The sequence below is a fragment of the Acanthisitta chloris genome, unplaced genomic scaffold, assembly GCF_000695815.1.
Source record: "Acanthisitta chloris isolate BGI_N310 unplaced genomic scaffold, ASM69581v1 scaffold257, whole genome shotgun sequence".
In the NCBI taxonomy this organism is placed as follows: Eukaryota; Metazoa; Chordata; class Aves; order Passeriformes; family Acanthisittidae; genus Acanthisitta; species Acanthisitta chloris.
This window is the reverse complement of record NW_008682979.1, coordinates 23356-47321: the sequence shown is the minus strand read 5'-3', so window position 1 is coordinate 47321 and position 23966 is coordinate 23356. Positions and strand designations below refer to the sequence as shown.

Here is a 23966-nt window from a genome sequence, read left to right as displayed (position 1 = left end):
CACTAACGCTTCCAAGTGAGCCAATTCTCAAAAATATGAAGAGCCAATGCTGTTGAAGTTAGAAGATGGTGAGGTGTCTAAAAGGAACAAGGGAGTTCTGGTCATGGTGGCTTTAGACAGAAATTGAAGAGAAATATTTTAAAAAGTTTTATCTTCCCCATGACAAAAATTTAGTTACTTTGCAAATACCACCAAATATTACAGTTTTTCTATAGATTTCTGCCTGATGATTAAATAACTACAGCATGTCTAAAGCAGTGCTTTTAGGATACATGTGGCATGACACACAACACAGCATGAGGGTTCACTTGTAGCACCAGGCACATTTAAGGAGCCACACTGTGACTAAAAGAACTTGTTAAAAGAAGCCTCTGCAAACTTTTAATTCTTTTCCTTGATCTGATTCATGGTCAAGCCCCACAAAGAATACTGTGCCAGTACAGTACAGAGATGTAATTTCTTTAACTATGGTTGCCACCAAACCCTTTGTAATGTGCAGCTGAGGTCTTCAATGGTATGAGTTTTTTTTGGTTTTGGTTTTTGTTTTTTTTTTAAAACTGCAGCACTTGCTTAAGGGGACTTTCTGATGTCTAATGAGATATGATCATAATAAAGTCTCCACTGAAACTCGCAGTTTCTGCTAGTGCTTTTCTCATAAAGCTTGTAACAACTAATCATGTTGGTTTATGCCTAAATTGAATTTAGTTGAAATCTGACAATAGATTTGAAAGATACACAGCACAGATACTGACTGCATAAGCTAGTTTCTCCAGGAAGGCAAGTTAAAAGAAACATAATAAAATAGGCAAATTTCCAGCCGAAGATGATCACTGAAAAGCCTGTGTCAGCATATCCTAATCTATTTATGATTTTGTTTTTAAAAATGCTTATGTGGAGGTTTTTTATTTAGGCAGCACGTGACCAAAAAATTTGAATATATAAATTACCTACTATACTAAGGTGGTGAACTGCTTGTGAAGTGTAATTATGGTCAAGTAAGCACACACAAGTACAACATTTCATGTTGTAATGAACCCATTTAAGCTATCTGGAGACAGCAGAAGGAGAAAGTTTGCTAACAAGCCAATTAAACCTTGGAGATACAGTATCAAACCCATCTATTAAAGGTTATTAGTGTCATTCAGAGCAATACTTGGAAGTTCAATAGTTCAGAAAATTAATGTATAAACGGTCCTTATAAACCCTAATCCTAACCCTAACCCAGCATGAGAAGCTAAAGAACCATGTACAACATGATCCACTCGATTTTGTCACTATTCACCTTTTGTGTTTTTTTTTCAAGTCAGGCTGACTCCATTAGCCTTTCCCAGTCAAGGCACCAAGGTAAAACAGGCACACTGTAACCTTTGTCCTGTTGGGAATCTTGGCTCTTGTTTTTCTGCTATGCTTTGTGAAACATGCATTGTGATATCCATTCTAGTGTATGGATACTAACATACAGACTATCATGGAGGACTCAAAGTCACAATATCAATGCAAACAAGAGTCAAACAAAACAGGAAAGTGATCCCTGTAGGTCAGCGTTAAAGGATGATGTGCATTAGTCATTTGCATCCCAAGATAAAAATCTGTGCCTACATAATCTTAACTTACAGAAGAAGCACATGTATAAGCAACTTATGCAACCATAGATTTTTTTCCATATCATTTAGGAAAGTAAGTTCCCAATTCTGATGCCTTTTGGAACTATAAGATTACCTTACATTTTAAAGGTCAGAGAAAAGGAATACTTCATATACCAAGTTTTTAAGACACAAACCGATAAAAATACTGTATGTACTCAAATAATTTGAATAAAAACTATCTAAGTTGACTCTAAATTGTAGTTTTTAAAGTTTAAATAATTGACTAATGCCCACAGAAAAGAGGAAGCTATTAAAAAAACCAAAAGGTGTAGCCTACTCATCTTAAAACATTAAGTTTAACCTGTTCAGTGAAACAACTGCCAAGAGACATCAGGCTAGGCACTGAGATACAGCATAGAAACTTAAGAACCAGGTGGCAAATACAACCTGTCAAAGTGTCTTTGGTCACAGATGATCCTATATTTATACATGAATCAGTGTTGCATATAAATCAGATTACAAGTGGATTAGAGGATTAACCTACATGCACCTGGAAAATTGTTCTCTGCAAAACAAGTTTCTGTTACATAAAGATGAGCCCCGGAGTCTGTAAAAGACACACAAAACCCCATAAAACTGTAGTCACACTTCAGTAGATTTTCCCTACCTACAGGTTGTCTGTGTGACACTCTCCTGTCGCTGTCTACTTCAACCTCCTGAGGCCTGAAAGCTCTTGTCAGTGCAGAAGAAATGGAAATCAGCTTTCATGCCAAACATCCTGCCTGTCACCTACCTTCCTGCCGCTACATTTCATTTGCCTTACCAGGGTTTTTTTGCATGTTCACTCAGTTACTACCTTCCCATCATCACATATGGTTTTATGAAACATTTCCTTTATGACACTGTTCTCCGTTTGCCCCACATGCATCTTGTTTTAGGCACCATTTGGATTCCTGTTTCCTCTCTAAGTCTTTCAGAAGATCAATGCTCAGACTGTATCAGGAACACTGATAGAGCTGATGCAAAATCAGTGTTGGGGGTAACAGATGCTAGACTAGTTCTTTGAGCTTTGGGCTATTTCTGAGGGAATTTAAACTTCTGGATCTAATTCCTAGGTATATGGGACTGATCCTATTCTCATTTTGTTTCAATCCAGGAAGCAGCAGGTTTTCCTAGTAACCATGCTGAAATATTCCTCTGAAATTTGAAAGACGCCTTGTTGAAGAGACAGTAGGTGATAAAAACAAAAAGTAATAAAAGGTTAGAACTTTAAATCTCAGTGCATTGAACCAAGTAAGAGAGAATTTTACCTTTAATCCTTAAAACAGTTCAAAAGCAAAATCAAACACCACTGCTAACCTTCTTAAGTCCATCAATGCCCTTCTGTAAAAGCAATAAAAAGCTGGAGATAAAGCTGGATAGAAGGATCTCTCTATCCTCTGAATTAAGCCCAAGTTATTAAAACAAACAACAAAACTCCATCACCAGCAAACCACTTCCCATTTCTCCCCACCCCCCCCAAAAAAAAACCCCAACAAATGCAATAACCCTCACTTTGATGGAAACTACTGTGTCTCAGTAGTCAAGGCTCAGACTATTCATCATTTCTGGTTTTGTCCTTCAGTGTTCTCAGGAGGTTTGCCAGTGTCAGTTCCACATATCCTCCCAAGCATCTCAACTTCTGACAGTTTTCTTCAGTAGGCAATTTCTCATAATTAGTTCCTAATTATATATCAAGGCCCACACATTTTTACTGAGTTTCTTCTCTAACACCTTTTCCAATCCTGTTTACACTTATCATCTGTTGAAACTAATCTTTCTTCTCTTCAGCCTACTCAGTATTACAGTTTCCAAGTCTTCTTTCATCCTGTTATGTTCTTCCAGCTTCTCACAACAGGACCAGAAAATTTAAATCAATCACTGCTAGCTGTTGATTGAAAAAACACTATTTAATGAATAACTCCTTAGATTTTTACTTTATCTGACCAAGAAGTCTTTCAGATCTGAACCACCTTCTTTCATATTTCCTTTTGTTTCAACTAAGTCCAGCAACTTTATCAAGTACCTAACTACCAAGCCTCACTCATTTAAGTCTTCCAGAGATCTGGCACCAAATTGTTACACCTGTAAACAATCCCCTTTAAGACTATCTGTAAGCAAAGAGTCCTCTGAGATTTTGCAATCTGCAGAACTGCTTGATCACACAACTAAGCACCCCGACATCAAAAACTGTATCAATGGCTACACTGTCAACAGGCTGAACCCCCAGCATTCACCAACTTCAAAATAATAAGTTCAGCATGGGCCCGAAACTGTTTACATTAAAAAACTACAGGAAAATAACCACAAGATCTTCAACAGATAGTGACAGACAGCTAAGGATGAATTTCATCTAATGCAAGCTACTCCAAGAAATCCCCTCCTGTTACTAGATAAATGCATACATCTCTGGTATTAAGTTCTCTTAAAAGTATTCCCCTGTAAGCATCTCATATTAAATAACACTCACTTTTTATCAGCTTTCCAGTGGAAAAAAAGCTGCTGGCAAAAAGCTGAAATGTGGTAATATACTTCCTTATTAAAGCATACCTTCAGGTGCTGAAGTAAAATGAGGCAGTTGCACTGATTTTGCATATGCAGCAGTTTGTAATTATGAACACAGCAGTGCATACCAAATAACCCATTAATGTCCATGGAAAGGGAATAGAACACAGCTGAACAAATGGAAAGTGAATGGCTACAACTTCTAAAGCATGGTAACCCAAGCACAAGAAAAGGACAGTAGCTAAAACTTTCATGTCCTTTTACAGGTATCCAGCTTTAAATAAATGAGTTTGTAAGGAGAATAAAAGATACTATGAAGATACTGACCAAAAGCTTTTATGTTCTCCATCTTGCAGTTTCATAAACATGAAAATACAAATTCCAAACAAACAGCTCATATTTATAAAATTGAAAGAACCCAGCATAAAAAAAAGACTTAAGGCAAGTGTGAACTATAAAGATCAAATAAGCATAACAACATAACTGATTTGATTTTGCAATGGTAAAAAAGGAAATCTAGAATAAGTATTAAAAGATAGTAGAAAAATGACCAAGTCAGAATTAATATGGAAGAAAAAGTGTCTAAAAGAAATAAAATGCAATAAGAAATAACCTACTTGCCTTTTATATATAAGGAGAAGGATACTGATACAAGGAAACTAACAGACCACAAAATGATGAAACAAGGTCATAGGCAGATGATATAATTATGTAAAGGAATTGTCATCAATTTTTCTGAGAAGCCTAAGGCAAAATACCAAAACCTGAGACAAATGTTTTCTTGATTAGGAAAAAATAAACCAAACACGCTTAATTACAACTTACATTTAAATAAAATAAACATAAGCTCAGAGGAGGCATGATACATACTATGCTACCAACCAAATTAGACTGATGATGAATGAGCCCATCATTAAGGACTTGCCACTGTGTATTAAGCACACAAGGTTTGAAGGATAACAGAAAAGCTTAGGAGGGAAGGAAAATCTACAGCTTCCCCATTCTTTCACTGTCATCTGGCCTGTTACTCTTGTCTGGTCTGCTCCTGTCAAAACAAAGCATGTCTGACCTCATCCACAATCAGAAATAATCCTTTAATGTGTTTTTAGCTACTGTTCCAGTTCCTTCAGCTTCATTTAATTCATCTACTTCTTAACTCATATTTTAATTAGGGGATTTTTCTAACCTAGATAATTCGGCCTGAAATGAGCAACAGCACACACAGACCAACAAGGAATCCAAGGAAATGGTAACCTGTTTCCCCTTCTCAGCTGAAGTCAAAAGAAAAGGTATGTCCAAGCCAGCTTTGACAGCCTCCTTCATTCCATCCTGGATTCCCATTACTCCAGTTTATTCATTTATTTATTTTTCTACAACTGCTAAAACTTAGATGCTTAATCTATCATATCCAAGACTTACATATCATAGCCAAGACTTATAAAACTTTTCGGATATATTTACCATTAGCTTATTCCTGACCAAGATGCAGAAGCTACTTCTTGTTTACAGCCTCTTTCACCTTTACACTGTTGAAGCACATAACACAGTTTTGTTTGAAGAAAAACAAAGGTAGCACTGGACACAGGAGGGTTTGGGGGCAGGGAGGAAGGCACTCTCATACATTACAGAAATTGTAACAGAAATTCCTCTATAACTTTTTTTTATGTTCTGATATTAGAACCAAAACTTTCTTAACTAAGTTTTTGCAATGTAAAGAATCACTTTACAAGAGGTCAGTCTTCTCTCAGAGCAGCACCTCCAGAGAACAGAGTCCCATTAACAAGTGTTAGATGCATACAAAGACATTTCAGTTAGTGCTATATAGATCTTAACAGAATGAGAGATATGACAAACGAGGGGAACAAGAAACAGTTCTTCTAAAACTACACACACTCTAACTGTTAAACCTGGGTTTTTTTACTTAACTGTAACTTCTAGGCCAGAGATTTAAGGAATTTACCTATAAAAAGAAAAGGAGTTAGCAGATCTGGGAACACAATCTGGACAGCCTGTTGACCCAGCCACACACATTTTTCCTTCTTTTTATGCACCATAGCTATGATGTTTAAAACACAAGCTTTAGAAAAATCTCTGACTTTCAGTGTCTTTCAGCAAGGAATCTGTTCCATTAGGGTAACAGTTCATTAATACTACTGAGAGCTGATAACAAGGAATATTCCTTTAGAAAGTAAAGAAGCAATTCATCCAAATGTGTGAACAATTAAAAACAATACCCTCCTGAACATGTAAAAATATTGCTGAACTGAAAGTATAGAGCTGGTCAGTAATTCCATTAAGAAAGGAAAGCATTCATGAATGCACAGAAATTAATATTCCTGTGTTTCCTTCTTAGATACCAGAGCTCTGTGGTAAGAGCCAGACCAAGGTCTGAGTGTCAAATCTCATTCAGAAAGAGGTTTCATTTTTTTTTCCAAAACCAGGGAAGCTACTTGGTAAAACTGTCATTGGTAAAATTTGTCTTCAGAAAAGAACAGATTTTTCAGAGGTAACCCATGTCACTTCAAATTGCATATGCAACATTTAAGAAACTGGACACATAATAACGGACTAATTAACACAGTGTTGCAGACTTGATGTCTAGACAAGATAAGACATTTCAAGAATCCCTGCTACTCCTGCTCATAAAGAAAGAACAAAGAGATAGCCTTTTGTGTAACACTGATGCTGAACAGCTCCAATTGTGAATTTAACACCAAGGACATATTTGTCATCACTTCTGAAAGAAAACACCACACTTCAGCACATTACATGCTAAAAGCATAAGCTGATCCTTAACTACATAAAAACAGAAACTAAACAACTCCAAAACAATACTTTTATGCATATTGCATATTATTAAATGCAAAAATATTTCAAAAGTGCATGAAATGGTTACATTAGCAAACTAGACATTCATTGATCTGGATATGCCAATACAAAATTCTCTGCTACACTTTTTCAAGTTCCCAGACCAATCTTTAAGCAATGGGGTTCTACCTCACCATGCTCAGACAACATATAACACCATATTTCAAATTTATAAATGTAGAGAAAAGAGGGACAGGCATGTTCAAATGTCTAAGAAAACACCTAGCTTCAAAAAGGCCCAACCAATCAAAGCACACTACAACCCAGAAAGCTAATTACCTCACTATTTTATTTTTTAAAAACTCTCCACAGATTCTGAAGACAAACAGAACATTAAAAGCCACTTCATGGATCTAGACCCTACTTCAGAGGATATATCAAAATATGAGAACATTAACACTACACAATTTTCATTCAGCACAAAGAGGCACAAAGATGGAAAAGATGATGCACCAGGATGGAAGGGAACAGTTTTCCCAGCACCTGCTGTGCAGAAGTGCCAGGAAAAATCCTGTTCTTCCAACCATGAAGTAGCAGAGCCAGAGAGATCTAGGAACTCCACCCATCCCTGAGAACAGCTGAGCCCACTTCCAGTGGAGCAGCTCCCAAAAGCAGGGACCACAGCCAGCAGTTCAAGAATGGGGACAGGAAGGTGTCAAAAAAAGCAGGGAGCAGAAACCACATCCTTGGTTCTGGACTGTGATGGCAGCTGAGCTCAAGGGACAGAACAGCGAAACACTGAAACAGGCTGTCCAGGGAAACAGCAGAGTCTCCTTCTTTGGAAATATTCAGGGCACAATTTGACAGAGCCTTGAATGACCTGACCTAAGGCTCTGTTTCAAGAGGAGACTGGCGTAGATGAGGTCCCATCCAGCCTGGATGTTTCCATGATACTGTCACTATGCCTGTCATTTCAAAGATGAGACCAGAAATGTCCAGGATCTGTGGTCCCAGTTCAGAAATGCTTTCAAGTACCTGTGCATCTTCAGCCATGTCAGTGGTCCCAGTTCAGAAATGCTTTCAAGCACCTGTGCATCTTCAACCATGTCGTCTTGAAACACTTCAAATTAAATATATGCTTTAGAGTTCCTCTAGTTTGGGAGTGGCATAGATAATTCTTGGCTTAGTTTAAACAGTATCTAGATTTTTCCAAGCCTTTTTCCATGAGCAGAACTTCTAGTCTACTCTATGACAGCTTCAGTTAATACTTGCAAAGCAACTGCAGACTCTTAAAAGACAGTCACTAAAAGGCAAACAGCACTTGGTGGCTTGACATTTTTTACCCTGTCATCATCAGCACACAACTTCATTTTTCTTCAAATGACATGATTTCACATCAATGCTTGTGGTAAGTTCCCCATCAAACAAATAATACACAAATATTTTCTTGACAAGCTAGAGGGATCATTTACAATCATGTTTCATTTAAAATTCTGAATTTGGTCATTGTGTTGTTGTAGCTTAGAAGAAAGGCAGAGGGAACTTTACAGAAGAGTGATGTGAGCGATATACAAGATACGGGGATGGACTTTAGAAAGAACACCTGTATGAGTATTTCATTCAATTGCTTAAGGGATAGGGAACTTTACAGAAGAGTGATGTGAGTGATATACAAGATACGGGGATGGACTTCTTTAGAAAGAACACCTGTATGAATATTTCATTCAATTGCTTAAGGGACTTTTTGGGGGGTTTTCTTCAGAGAAATAACAGACCATATCATGAGCTGTCACCTCCTGTCCTGCTCAGGGCATCAGGCTGCCTGTTCCTTTGCTGTACAGCAATGACTGTGCTCATTGTGATGCTGTATGTTATGCCAGCACAGTTTTTTTACTCTGGAAATAGTACACTACTATGAAGTAAAAGTACATATTTTGAAAATTTTGCTCTTTTTCCTGGTTGTAGCTTTGGAGACAGATGGATATGGAAAGGACAAAGCAAAGATGGCTTTATCAAGAGCTTGGAACAGCAAGAATACCTGGCAGTCGGATTATGAGTAAGTATGAACTGAAAACCAAACGTCACTAGATCTGGTGCTCCAAGAGTAAGCAGAAAAACTTGGGAGAAGAGGCCAAATGGGTCAAGCCTTCTAATCAAGCCTCACTTCCTCAAGTGCTATCTGCACCCTCACCAATTCTCTGACACATACATAGTGGTACACAAGGTTATTTCTACCCTGACTTCATTATTTATTTATTTAAATACCTTAATAGCTGTTCAGTATATACTGAAAAACAGCCTTTCAGAAATCTTGCTTTGCAGAAGGACTACAGCTTCACCACTTTTGCAGCATAAGTCTTTGCAATAAGTATTTTATTTTAGTAATCCACAAAATTACATTGCAGAAAAAATACATTAAAACTAGGCGTTCAGAGGCTATTTTAAACACCTGAATGAAATGTAACTGAAAAGAAGTCCATAGAACAAAAATTTTTTTATGCTATTACTTGATTCTTCCAAGACAAATAATCAGAAATAAATTATGAAAAAGCTTTCTTATAAATGTAATCTATCTTTTATTATCAAGTCAAAAATTACATTGCAGAAAAAATACATTAAAACTAGGCGTTCAGAGGCTATTTTAAACACCTGAATGAAATGTAACTGAAAAGAAGTCCATAGAACAAAAATTTTTTTATGCTATTACTTGATTCTTCCAAGACAAATAATCAGAAATAAATTATGAAAAAGCTTTCTTATAAATGTAATCTATCTTTTATTATCAAGTCATAAAGTGAAGACAAATAATCAGAAATAAATTATGAGAAAGCTTTCTTATAAATGTAATCTAACTTTTATTATCAAGTCACTCTTCCTAAAGTGTATTATGGTTGACAGTTCACTTTTAAGATTTAAATGGTACATCTATATAAATAATACAGCATGACAGCAATAGTATTAAATTTGCATGCTAAGGACTGATTTTACTGTGCAAAACCCAGAAACATACTTTCAGTTAATAAGTAGTAAAACCAGTATAAATTATATTGAGAAGATCATCCAAAGGAGCTTCAGCAAGCAGTTCATGACACCACTGCAAATTTAGTTTGCATTCCACTCTTTGCTCCCTCTCTCATTTCTTGTCAAAGGCAGAGAACTCAAGCCACCCAGAAATACACTAAATTTACTTTTAGATGCTGAGAACTCAATGTAACAGTATATCAGTCTATCACAACAAAAAAAAAATACAGAAAATGTAATTGCTGAAGCAGAAGTTGCTTTTAAATATTTACCTGCAAAATATTTAGATCATTTTTCAGTCTTAAGTCTTAATAATTAAATAAATATCTTGCCTAGCTCTTAAAAAATTCACAGTGCCTGATTCCGTACAAAAATAAGCACCTTGTTCTGTTGAATAAAACGTATTGAAGATGCTTCCAGCATCATTCTAAAGTCTTATTTAAATTCTGTGAAAGCTTACAGCTTCAAATCAACAACAGGAGAAATTGGTTTTGCCAGATCCAAATCTTTAAGTTATTGCTCTGGATTTTCTAAGCTAAGTTCCTTCAAGTACAGTTTCAGTTTCACAGAACATAATCCAGATTTCCTTAGAAGTGCAAACACTATAAAATATAATAGCATTAGATCATATTGAAACAACATTTGATTTTTATGCCCAGATTTTCAAAATCAACAACAGGAGAAATTGGTTTTGCCAGATCCAAATCTTTAAGTTATTGCTCTGGATTTTCTAAGCTAAGTTCCTTCAAGTACAGTTTCAGTTTCACAGAACATAATCCAGATTTCCTTAGAAGTGCAAACACTATAAAATATAATAGCATTAGATCATATTGAAACAACATTTGATTTTTATGCCCAGATTTTCATGTTTTCACTATTGAAACAACATTTGATTTTTATGCCTAGATTTTCATCTGTTTTCACTACAACCCTGTCTTTAGGACCTAGGGGAATTAAACCAATCATAGATGCAGCAGCATCAGGGTAAATAACCACAACTGCTATTTTTAAAAAATCTGCTCCTAATCTTTATTTTTTTCAGTCTGCCATCTTTAAATACTCATAAATTTCTGCATTTGGTATTAGCTGATTTAGGCCATGGATGACCCTGTGATCAGACACAGAGGGATAAACCAACTGCATCATGACCCTCACAGTTACAGCTGGTTAACTCCATCCCAGCCAGACCCAGCACACATAGAAAGTTATGCTCACCAGGACTGTGATTATGCAAAGTCAATATTAAAAGAAGGGTGAAAAAGAAAAAAAAAGGCAAAAGAAACAAAATCAATTGAGTAGAAGTCTGTTTTCCAAATGTCAAGAAAAAAGGAAGAGCACAGGAAATGGGCTCACAAGCAACAGAACAAAGGCCACTAGAATTAAGAAGCTTATCTCAAACAAGACCAGAAACCTATTTTCTTGAAGATGGTATTATGAGATAAACATGAGGGGGAAAAGTGATTTCCCCTCCACCCATCCCAGGTGTCAACTGAAAACACTGTAAATCAGAGCAAGTTTGAAGAAAGTCATCTCCTTCTCCTACCCAAATTGTAAAGGTTTAAAGCAATTTACAGAGATGTAAAAATATAGAAGCAAAACACTTTTGATTGTTTATAACAAATGAGATGAAAGGTGTCAGAGTAATAGAAATCTTGTTTTGTCTTAAATCAATCCCCAGTACTTATTGCTAAAGAGAAAAGAACACAAATTTTCAACACAATAACCGTCCCTCATATAGATATAAAATGCTGTAGTCAAAGCAAAATTTGAAGGTTCTTAATATTTAGAGTATGACAAAGGCACTGAGATTGAAAGCTGAAACCAAACACAAAAAACCAACAATACCTCCCCAAATCACAGCAACAAGAAAAAAACCCCAGCCAAACAAAACCAAAACACAAAACAACAACAGGCAGCTTCTGGTGTTCAATCCCAAACTGCATGTATTTGAGTGAAGGAAATTACAGTGTAAAATTAATTCTTGATAATTTGATCTCATATAAAGCCTTACTTTTTAATTACATTTGAAATTATTTGTATTATATTTGATTTTGAAACAATTACTCAAAGAAGCAGTCATTGCCTTAGCCTGCAAAACAGCAGTTGTTGCATGTAAGTTACAGCCAACTACCACTAATTCCCATGTGCAGATAAATGCCATGGTTCTTCAGAATTAAATAGACAGAGATGTTATCATCACATCGTCTCAAGAAATCAAATTACATTCATATTACACTCCAAGAAGGAGGAAAAAATAAATCAAGATATTTCTAGCCAAGAAAACCATTACTGCATTAGTGACAAAATGCCAAGAGGACTCACCTGTTCAATTTCCTTTGTCTTAGCTGCAATTGCTTTTGAGCGATCAAGATGTTGGCCATCCTCATATAATTCCATACTATCTGTTATATTTGTTTCTGCTTCCTCTGCTTGTTCCATGTAGAATGGAACTGAAGAGCCAGCCTTAAAAAAAAATAAACACCCCAAAAAATATATACATGAACAACAAACAATAAATTCACTTTTTAGAGAAAAATAAAAACCTCAGTGTGAGGGGAAAAAAAAACAAACCCAAAGTCATTCAGATACATATGAGTTTGCTCATCAAGACTATTAATGAAGTATTATTGCTACAATCTTAACAGATACATAAATATGAATTTTAAACACGTAGAAAACATGACATCATAAAAACCCCTGTACTCAGTCCTAACAGTGAAAAGGCAATGATGTCCAACAACCTTTACCTGCCCATCCACTGAGAAGAAATTGTATATGTGATACTTGTAACACCAGCTAGCAAGGAAAATCCACAATGAAAGTGGGAATAGTTTTCTGGGAAAGGATAAAATTAACAAAAAAGAAGAAAAAAAAAATCAAAGGTACATAGACATCAACAAAATAAAAATGCTGTCTGAAAAACTCTTGCAGCACTCAGGGCCACAGGTTTAATATTAAAGGAATAGAGATACCTATAGTATAGCAAAAGGAAACGTGATTAGAGGATTTCTAATAACACGAAAAATTACACTGAAGTACTGATACTGTACAAACTTCCCTCTAAAACAGAAATTAAGATAGTATCCCTATGCCAAAGAAAACAGACTCCAACTCCAAGGAGCAAAAAAACATGTAAAAAGAAATTACTATAGCATATTTAAATCCAATATTATGGAACAGATTTGTAGAGTAGTAATATTTTTTACAAAAATAGGATTTGAGAATTGAAGATGAGTAATACGATCTTCTATTTTTCAAAATCAGAGGTGAAGAATCTTAAGACTTAACTAACATAAGAGAAGAATTAGAGAGAAAAAGAATAAAAAAAAGCTTAAGTGGTCCTTTGAGCATCTGTTCAAAACTTAGCAACATAACCCATTAAGACTGCATCCCAAATCTTGTTACCACAGTAAACAATGAAATGCCTGGGAGTGAGTAAAGGCTGCAACAGAAAGTTCAACCATTAAGCACTCTGTAAAATAAACTGGGAAAAGGTAAAATCTCTTGCAATTCATACATGACAGCCTACTAAACAAGGTGAGAAGTATCTTTTCTTCTGGAGTTCAGAATGAGATGGCTCACCTCCTTCATTAGCATTCCTATAGTCCACTTTCTTCATCAATAAATCATCTTAGACTGTGCCATAATCAACTGCAATTGCTTCATTTTGATTTTTTTATTTTTAATCTTTTTGCCACTGCTATTTTCTCTGAGGCATAGAGGAACCTTTAAACAACTCTTCTCCATATGGCCCACTCTGTTCTTCCCTCCCTTGCATCATCTTTCCCTCATCAAGAACAGGAGTGATATTTCTCTTCACTGTTAGTCTCCTGAACCTCTCACAAATGCTCTCCTCCATATAGCATTTGTGCATGGATCAGTTGTTGCTTTTTGCTCACACTGACACTTCTTTCCCCCACCTTTTTTTCCCCCCCAATTTCTTTTTCCAGTTTGTCTATCCAACTGGATCTTCCTGACCAGTATCAAGGAGTTGTTCAGGCATTCATCCATTATATCAATGGACAGCACTTAAAAAATCAGATAAATATGGATCCAGTGAGTTTATTTCTCTAACCTACCCTTGACCTTCCACAAGCATGAAATAGAGGAAGTGTGATGCTTCCCAAGATGCTTTTACTTTCCCTCAAATTATTTACAAACAAATAAAAAGAGAGCATAGGCAGACAAGCTCAGGGTTCAGAAGAGTACAGAAAAACAAGAGTCTATTGCTGCAACACTCTAAAATAAATGGATTAATAATCTTACTTCATAATCTGTTATTTCAGGTAAATTGCTTTCCTCAGCCTTCTCTGAGTTTTCAGCTGCCCACTTGCTTGCAGCTTCTGCAAGTTCCTTTTCTGATAGTCTGTCACTCTTCTCCAAGGCCTGTACAAAAACACACATGGCAAAACATCTTCAAAATTAAAAGAAACAGTTATTTTCAGATCCCTAAAACATTTAAAAAAATTTAAAAACTAGGAGATAAGAAAACTTAAATTATCTAATTTGCTGACTGATTCCTTAAAAAGAAAGTGTGTGGGTAGAGAGCAGATAAAGAAAGAATAGGAGAGAAGATAAAACAATGAAGTTAAGTAGATTGTTATAAAAACCCCAGATTTTCAGAATCAGTTTTATTAAATTCATGGATCAGAGAGAACAGAAAAATTGTTTGGGACCAGTTGCGCACTAAAAGAAGTTATATACAAGTGTGGAGTGATCTAGTAATTCAATGTGATTTTCAGGCATTAAAGCTTGTAACAAATTTAAACTAACCTATTAAATACTGGGTAGGTTATAAAATCTAAGCTAATTAGGGCCCAAAAGTATTTTATACATACTTTAAATGATCAGAGCTGCTTCCATTAAAATTCATTATTTTTTATTTGGGGGGAATGCTGATCATTTATAATGAAGTCAGTCATGGCTTTATGGCCTTTAAATCTACCTTTCCATATGAAAATTCTCATATAAATATTTAAAAATTGATTTCTATCTAAGAATACTATTTGGCTTTTACTACCAGAGCAACAAACAGACAATGACAAATACCAACTTAGAAATGGCTAACTTTGTAAGTGTTGTTAGGACTATGTGAGTATTTCAGTTGTATAGAAGCATCTATCCAACAATCTATACAACTCTAGCATTAAAAATGGCAACACTAAAATGGATATCCAAAAAGATGGTACAAAAATCCTACTGCCTGAACAGGTTATAACAATTTCTACCTAATGCCTGTTCCATTTTGCAAACAGGTAGACAAAGAAAGCAAATGAACAAAAACTCAAATGAACAAAAACCCAACACACCCCACTCTTATCATTAGTTATTCTAAATTGAACAAATGGCCAGTGGAAGCAAATACTGTGACTTGTAACAAGACTGCTTCATCTTCAGATGTTTTATGCTTACCTCAAGTGAATTATTATCCAAACTCTTCTTTGTGTTGTATGCAGGGATACAAAGAAGGCTCTTACAAGCAAGGAGTAATATAATTCATAGAATACTTAGCCCACCTCACCTTTCCAAACTACACAATTATTCTTACACTAGTCTTACTAAAAACAATCTGCTGCCAAGAGTTTTCCCCTGACTTTTCCCTAGCTGCCAAAATTCTTGTACTGTGGCTCTATTATGGATCTCTCCCTTTTCTCAACTGTAGCTGTGTCCATTACTAACAAAAAGAAAAGACCAGTATTTTTGCTGCCAACAGTCAGTTTTGCATGAATTAAAACCTCACATTATCTACTATATTCCCACAACCCATAAAAAGAAACTAACCACTCTAGTATCTAGTGGAATACAGGAAAAAATCTGTTTAATTCAATCTCACTAAATATAATTCTATAGGTTGAATGTCAATAACTATGTATTAAATCCCGAATTAATTTGATTTAATAAAGTAATGGTACTTCCACAGGTACACTACAACAGAAGAGACAGAACAGAGGCATATTTCTCAGTTGAAAATGTCTGCAGCTACCTAGGCTGCAAACCTGCAAGAAATGAACAACCTACTATATCTTGTAAAAAACCCAATCTGCCCCTCCATCCCTGACTCAAAACAGAAGCCTTTTTTTTTTTTTAACTCATGGATAACACAAAACAGCAAAAACCTGTCACTTTGCTGGGAAGTTTACCCTGCCTTTTGCTCTAACTAAGCCTCTGAGACTTACAGACCAGAAAAACACAAAAGATTTTAAGATGTAATCAATCAAACAGGTGGCTTAGATCAGAAAACATCAACGTGTATTAATTCACATGCATGAATATGTAAAAAATTAATTATGAGACAGACAAGAATACCTTCTCAGATTTGCAAATAGATACTGCAGTGAAAAGAGGTATTGCTGAAGGAACACATACCTTTGTAAGTATTTCAAAGCTAAATTGTAACTTAGAGCATTGAAAACAATCTCCTTTAATCTCTAAAACGAAGTACATAACTAATTTCTCAAGCCTTAGTAGACTGTAAGACCCTGGCTCTATAGATGTTCATGTTTTGCCAAGACTTTTTCCATCACTGCTTCTGTGTCAGTGAAGCATTTATATAACTTAACTGGTCAGTGCAATCCACCAACATCCCAAAAGGCTCCACCGACACAGGACAGTATGTTACAAGCAGCTCAAGAAAAAAGCAATGAATTGTCACAGAAGTATTTCCATTTCTGCAGCTAGTGCATACCCAACAAATATTTGTGTGATCTGGGAAAATGACTTCCATCAAACAGAAAATTTCATTTTGTGTAGCCTACACCAAGCAGATAGCTACTGCCAGCAGATACATGCAAACTGCCGGTGAAAAAACCAAACCAGCATAAATCAGACCTGACTGAAGAAGAAAGCAGCACATTTACAGAATACTTCATAGTTCAAGCTCACACTACATATTAACACAAGAGCAAGAGATTTTGCAATGCCTCCTTGTTCTCAAAGGTTAGTATTTAGCAGGGATTTAGTATTAATCCACAGTACGCTGAGTCTGTAAGCAAAATAGGTGAAGTAATTATAAAGTATATTTTATAATCCAAATCAGGGTAGCTTGTGTGTAATAGTTTTTATCTGACTTTCCCCATTTACATCACTGAAAATATAGTGCTTGCCTCCCCCCTTAAGGACATTGGCAATTAGCTAGCACAGCAGTTCTAAAAAAGCTGCATAAGGAATAAGTACTTAGAATGACATAGCAAAACCAAAACTTGACTTTTTTTTCTTCACCTAATTATTTCCTTCAGCGTCAACTTCTCGTAACAAAAAGTACCTTTATTTCTTCTAAGTTTTTGGTTGGTTGGTTTGGGGTTTTTTGTTTGTTTGGAGGGTTTGGGGGTTTTTTTGAGGGTCTTTTTTTTGTTTGTTTGTTCAAGCATTCTACTGCTTTTATCAAAAAGACCTCAAGAACCAGGCCTGCACACCATGCTACTTAGGGTAAATGCTACATTTTAATGGAACCTTATTAATTTTGAACAATATCACACATTGTTTCTTTACTTCCCATTAACGTATTTCTCAACATTTTACAGAAAATACTCCCATGGAAGTGTTAATTTTAACCTCAAATATAATTTACAAGGAAGCAGTCTGTGATGAGAAAATGGTTTAGCTGCCACAGGACAGCCAGAACAATACTGAATGCTGATTGTTCATTAGTGTTTATTAGCCTGTCCATTTAACTAATTAGCAAGATTATGCAGTTGGTACTCAGCCCACAAGATGTGATGGGAAATTAAACACCATCAGTAAGAACATAAAGTGACATTTACCAAACTACCTTGCAATGCAGCTTCCTTCCAAATCAAATGCTATCATTCTTCATGCAGCCTGCTCCTCTGCTATTTACATTATCTTCCCAGTCAGACACTTTTCCACACTGTTTCCAAATCCAGTGACAGCTTAGGAATCACTGAAGGATGAAGTTCAGTGCAAATACAGGCTTGTCCAACTGATCTGTTAGTCCTGCAAAAAACACTTCACCATTTTTTCTCCTTGCCATTCCTGTTCTTGCACAATCTGAACTTTGAAAAATGAGTTTTAAATACATACAAAACTCCCTTTTTCCTCAAATGAGACAGTGAAAATCGAATAAAAAGGTCTGTTGGTATCCTCATTAGATACACAGCATTATCAGCACCTTCCTACCAGGTAGGTGAAACCCATCCTCTGCTGTATTACAGAGCAATCCAAGATGCCTCTTGCCTTAACAGCTGCATACAGTAACTCCTTCCAAATGAGGGAAAAAATGCAACAAAGAACAATCTAAAACCATGGTGTAAAGTATTGGAAAAGAAAATTTACCTTTGATGAAGGTACTGCTGTGGATCCTGAAGGTGATGCATCTCTTGATGTTTTCAGTGATTGAACTGTCCTCTCTTTACCTACAATTAAAAAAAGACTGTGAAATTAAAGACATACATTGCAAATATGCTTACTGGCTTAGAAAAAATGCAGTGAAATTTGCTCAAGTCAGACATGAATCTTATTGTTCTCTACAAGGTTGCAGCAAGGTGGGGATTTGGCTCTTCTCCAGGCAGCTAGCAACAGGAAAGAGACTGGGCAACCTGATCTAGTAGGGGGTGTTCCTGGGTCCCCCTGGGTTTGGGACTAGATAATCTCTAAGGTCCATTCCAACCCTTTAACATTCTATTATTCTATGATTCTGTGATAATGAATGGCCTTAAATTGCACCAGGGGAGCTTCAGATTAGATATTAGAAATATTTTTTTTCAGTGAGAGAGTGGTCAGGCATTGAAATAAGTTGCTCAAAGAGGTGGTGGAGTCACCATATCTGGAAGTGTTCAAGAAATAACTGGACGTGGCACTTAGTGCTATGGTCTAGTTGACAAGGTGGTGTTTGGTCAAAGGTTGGACTCACTGATCTTGGAGATCTTTTCCAACTTAAATGATGCAATGATTCTATGAAATCTATGTGCCCTCCATCTGATAACACAGATAGCACGTTCTTCTCTTCACAAGGAGAGAAGAGATAGAGCTGTGTCATTTCACACGTTTAGGAAAACATGCTATGCTCTCTTTCATCATTGATCACAGGGTGTATCAATATGATTCAGCAAGATGATGTGGTTTCACTTTTTAATATTCCTGTAATAATATAAACAGGTGAAATATTAGATAGCAGTCAATCACTGCAGGAAACCAGGAAGTATAGGAACTGGTTTAGCAGGCCATGGTATGTTGAAATGCCCTGCCTTGGGAAACAGTCCTCTATTGCATAAACCACAGGCTAGATCTTCTTTGTATCATCAGTGTTTTTCTTGTAAGAGTTAAAATTGGCAAAATGTCAAATCAAATTCACTGTGCTAATCAGAGTCTGTGCATAGTCTTGCCAGAGACCATTTACAGGCAGCCCATAGCAGCAGGACTGGTTGCAGTGTAACCTACTAGTTTTCAAGCTGTGGTCCACAGATTACATCTAAGGGATCTACAAAGAGGTAAACATGAAAAGCAAACACGTTGTCAGCAGGCCTAAATTAACTAGACTATTCACACTCACTGGGAAACAGTTACCTGTTTACAAATAAAATACAATATAAACTTACCTTGGCTTCCCTTAAATTAAATTTCTATCAGTACAATTAATAAAGGGATGAATTAGAAAGTCTATCAAACACTCAAGAAAATTGGGATAGAAATTATTTTAGTAGAACTATAAACATGATTGTTCATTATGGCTTTAAACATGCCTTTAATTTAACAAGTCAAAGCAATAAAGAGCAGACATAGCATCTCACTCCTAAGAGCTCAGCTATTTTCCCCTTTTCTTCACTCAATGCCATAAAATAAGACTGCATCATGTTGTCTATTTTAAAATACCTCCACAAAAACATAAGGAAAGTCTATGCCAAATGCATACCTGTAACAACAGGAAATGTTTAAGAGGTATTTGAAGAGTTGGTCTTCCACTCTCACCATTTTCATACCATGTGTATAGACTTAATACAAAGCTAAGATCAAAACCTGCTCATCTGTGCACGTTGTGGGAGGCAAGTGAGTTACTGCTGCAATGCTGAAGGCAGAGTAATGCACACAAAAAAATCTTCACAGCTACTGATGGGTCTTTCACAAATGCTAAGGAAAACAGGTGGGGAAGTCACTCTGGTGGATACAGATGTTCTAAATTGCAATTTAAACTTCAATTTGAAGATGATGTTAAATGGAGAACATACTTCAAAACATAGCAATCAGCCTTATTTAAGAATTTCTAGTAGATATAGAACAAAAGAAATTGACCTTTAAGGGAATAAAGCTTTTTAACAAGAAATAGTAAATAGAAAAACCATGAAAAATTAAAAGCTCCTATAAATACAAAGTGTATGACAAAACCAAAATCAAGGTAAATTATCATGTCCTTAACCTGTGTGCTGGTTTGGGCTGAAGTAGAGTTAACTTTCTTCACAGTGGCTAGTACAGGGCTACGTTTGGGGTTTGTGCTGAACACAGGGTTGATAATGCAGAGATGTTTTTGTTATTGCTGGGCAGAGCTTGCACAGAGCCAAGGCCTTTACCATGTCCTGTACTGCCACACTGGCAAGGAAGTTGGGGGTGCATGGGAGACTGGGAGGAGACACAACTGGGACAGGTGACCCAAACTGACCAAAGGGATATTCCATACCATATGACATCTGCTCAGCTTTTACCCTTCTGATTCTCTCCCCCATCCCCTTGGTGTGAGGGGCTGCGTGGTTCTTGGCTGCTGGCTGGGGTTAAACCACAACAACCTGTCACACTCCCCAAAACACAGAACATCTCCCTTGTCCCCACCATGTAACACAGAAGTTTTGCTCCTGCAATATCTGCTTTTCAGCCCCATGCATGACACATCTCCTTTCAAATCTACAGACTACTCTGCTTCCCACATGCCTCCCTCATCAGACTGGATTCTTTAAAGATCACCTCAGTTGAGTGGATTATATGTATGCACCTGAACAGATGAAATGAGCTGATATATGTGGCAGTAAATTATGCAAAGTTAAGGAGAGGGAAAAAATACCAGTTACTCTGGAGACATTATTAGGCCATTTTTTTTTGTATGTGTGTGGCTATTTTGAATCCATAAGCCCTACCTGTCAAATTAAACATGACACTTTCTAAGCACCATTATTTACCTTCTCACGTCTCCTCAGCATACCCCTTACTGCCTGGCCCCTGCTTCTCTCCATGCTGTCTCATCACAGCTGTCCTGTCCTGTCCTTTCCATCAGCCCTTTCCCTCCCTTTCCCAAGCTTCTTTATGTCCCCCAGTTCTCTTTGTTTAAATTCTGTGTTTAATCTAATGTATGCTGGGCTGTAGAGCATGAGACATTCCTTTTTCTGTGGAAGTCATGAGGCCAAACCAATTCAGACAGCATGACTTGAAACAGCATTATGATATATTAAAAAGATGCCATATTGCAAGTTCCACATAAAACAGTATATACTTTGCATGTAGTAAATCCATTTAAGTACTGCCTAAAATGTATTGCTGACATATACGAGATATGTCTCACTTTATGTTCCTTTAAAATACAAATAATACATCAGTTTATGTAAGGCAAATCACATTCAAAAATTATTCTAAAAGAATTATTTAAGCCACCTATACCTTGCCATTGGCCATTTTAATTCAGTCATCTAGAGGAACAGTTTAGCAGCACTGTTTTCCAGGGACAGGCAGTTATAAAGAAATAGTCCCTAGTGCATAAACCATCCGGTCTCTTAAAACTGATTTAAAGATGACTGGGAGCAGTGTTACACCATGTAACTGGCAAAAATATCAAAAAACACAGACCTAAATGTAAGCTCCCCTCTTGACTAGTATCTTTCCTGGTTTGTGAACATGTCTGCTTCTACTTCACTGCCTCCACTACTGCCTGAGTCATTCTTACAATATACTGTGCATCTATACATACACAATAGAAGTCAGCTCAAAATTTTATGACAACCCTGAAACAGTCCAAAATTTTATATGGTTTCTTACATTTTTCCCCTGTTCCTAGTAATTATGAGCTGCACACTTACAACACTTCTATAAATTTAGTTAAATATCACATTTTTCTCTTCCTTTCCTACCTTTAAAGGCATTCACATCCACTGAGTATTGCTACAAAATGATAAAGAATTGCAATGACCAAATACAAAGATCATCTGTATTCTACAAGGAGTGAAATAATTCCTCAGTATTTAAACAATGTTAACTAAACTACAGAGATCTTTTTTGGCAAGAAGTGCTACATAATGGTTCAGTCTGTCACTCTGGAAACACAATGTGCCTATCAGTGAATAAAAAAGAATCCAATTAATTTTCCTAAAGCTGCCAAAATGAACAGTAGGTTTGCATAGTTCACTAGAAAGCATTTGCAGAAAGGGAAATAAAAATGAATTAATTTACATAAGCTGTACAAGCAGCAGTGGCTAAGACTGTAATATACTAAAAAAAGCAATTTTATCTATTTTTTTTTTGTTCCCCAAATCATGTAAATAAGGAAACCTCAAATATTTTCAAAACAGATGATTCATTAGACTTCTGGGAAGCATTAACAGCCAAGCTTTTAAAAGGCAGAACACACAGCAGAGACTTCACATTTCTTTGAGGAAATCAAGATTTGGAAGGATCTGACAATGAATGAAATTGCTAAAAAACAATCAGCTTCAAAAGCCTAATAATACAGTTCCAAACATTTGGAGAAAATGCAACAAGTAGCAGTAGCTACTTTAACTTCTCTGATTTTTTAATCCCTCTTCTACCCTGGTTGCAGGAAGAAATGTCTTTATCTGCTATAGATGACAGCAAAATTTCTTCTAAGGGAATTCAGTGAAGCACATAAAGATTTAACAGAACCAGCTGATGCTAAAAGGAACATGTAATACTAGAAAGAGTTGTGCAGATGAAACTCCTACAGTCAGTCTAGGGCTGCTACTGAAATAGCACCTAAAATCTCCCACGTGAAATACATAAGGGAACAGAAAGTACAATGAAACAACCAAAGAGCAGACAACACACAGATGGTATGAAATGCCTTGTTTTCTCATTGTAAAAGAGAGCACGTAAGGAAAAAGGGCTTAGACAGTGAGTTGCAGTTTCACCTCACTAACCAACTCTCATCATTAATCCAGCATTACCTTGCTGAGAAGAAATATTTCTTTTATGTAAAGATGACATACTTCTGCTATGCTGGGACTGGTGGAAAGGGTAGGCTTTGCTTCTTTCAGGAGAGTAGCTCCGGCTGCTGACACTGGAGCCAGATCTGCTGTGTGGAGAATCCCTTCGGCTCCCTGGCGATTCCCTGAAGAAAGGAGGGTCCCTCTTATGAGGGGATCGCTCCCTCATATAATGGGAAGGATAGAAGCTTTTCCTCCTGAAGACATCTCTGGTGTCCCTTGGAAAACAACAGAAAAATAACAGTTACTTCGTTATCCTTCCAACGTCTGTTGAACAGCACTAGATAATACAATGGCAACATTTAATGCCTGGTAAATACAAATAGGTTAGCTGTCAGAACATGTCTAAAATCTTCAGCACTGTTAAGAGTACTAAGCAATAAATGAAGAACAAGTAGAAAAGAAAAAAAAACAAAAACAAACAAACCCAGACAGTTTCTCTCAGATTTCATTGAACTACATCACTAGAAGTCAATTCCTTTCTAGCTCTTGACAATACAGTTAAAAAGTAGGAAAGTGACATTCAAGACTCAGTTCACTTTCCCTGGAAATTAAGGCTTAATTTACAATAGCTAAAAATGCATATGCAGATATTGTTCACACTATTTGGCATTTTTCACCTCTGTTTTTCCTCTTACTCTTTTTTCAAGGGTCTATATCCCTCATATGATTTCACACACCTTGCTATAGGAAATACCACCGAGGGATTTCAGATTCTATCCAGCAGACAAAAAGAAATCTGCAGACTACCCATCTTCATGCCTATGTATCCACCCAAGGTCAAACCTTGAATGAAAATATGAAGACTTATACCTCCTAAAAAGTTTGTTTTTCATAATACACAATATTACTTTTG

General features: G+C 36.4%; 1 protein-coding gene across 1 annotated transcript in view; it reads right to left on the bottom strand.

The window, feature by feature from the left end:
• Positions 1-23966, bottom strand: part of PPHLN1 (periphilin 1) — a 58391-nt gene that overhangs the window by 17774 nt on the left and 16651 nt on the right. Inside the window, exons 4-7 of the mRNA XM_009078718.1 lie at positions 23072-23328; positions 18252-18331; positions 14226-14345; positions 12282-12422 (exon numbers count right to left, since the gene is read on the bottom strand). Coding sequence (XP_009076966.1) covers positions 12282-12422; positions 14226-14345; positions 18252-18331; positions 23072-23328 — 598 coding nt within the window. The remainder of the gene's footprint in view (positions 1-12281; positions 12423-14225; positions 14346-18251; positions 18332-23071; positions 23329-23966) is intronic.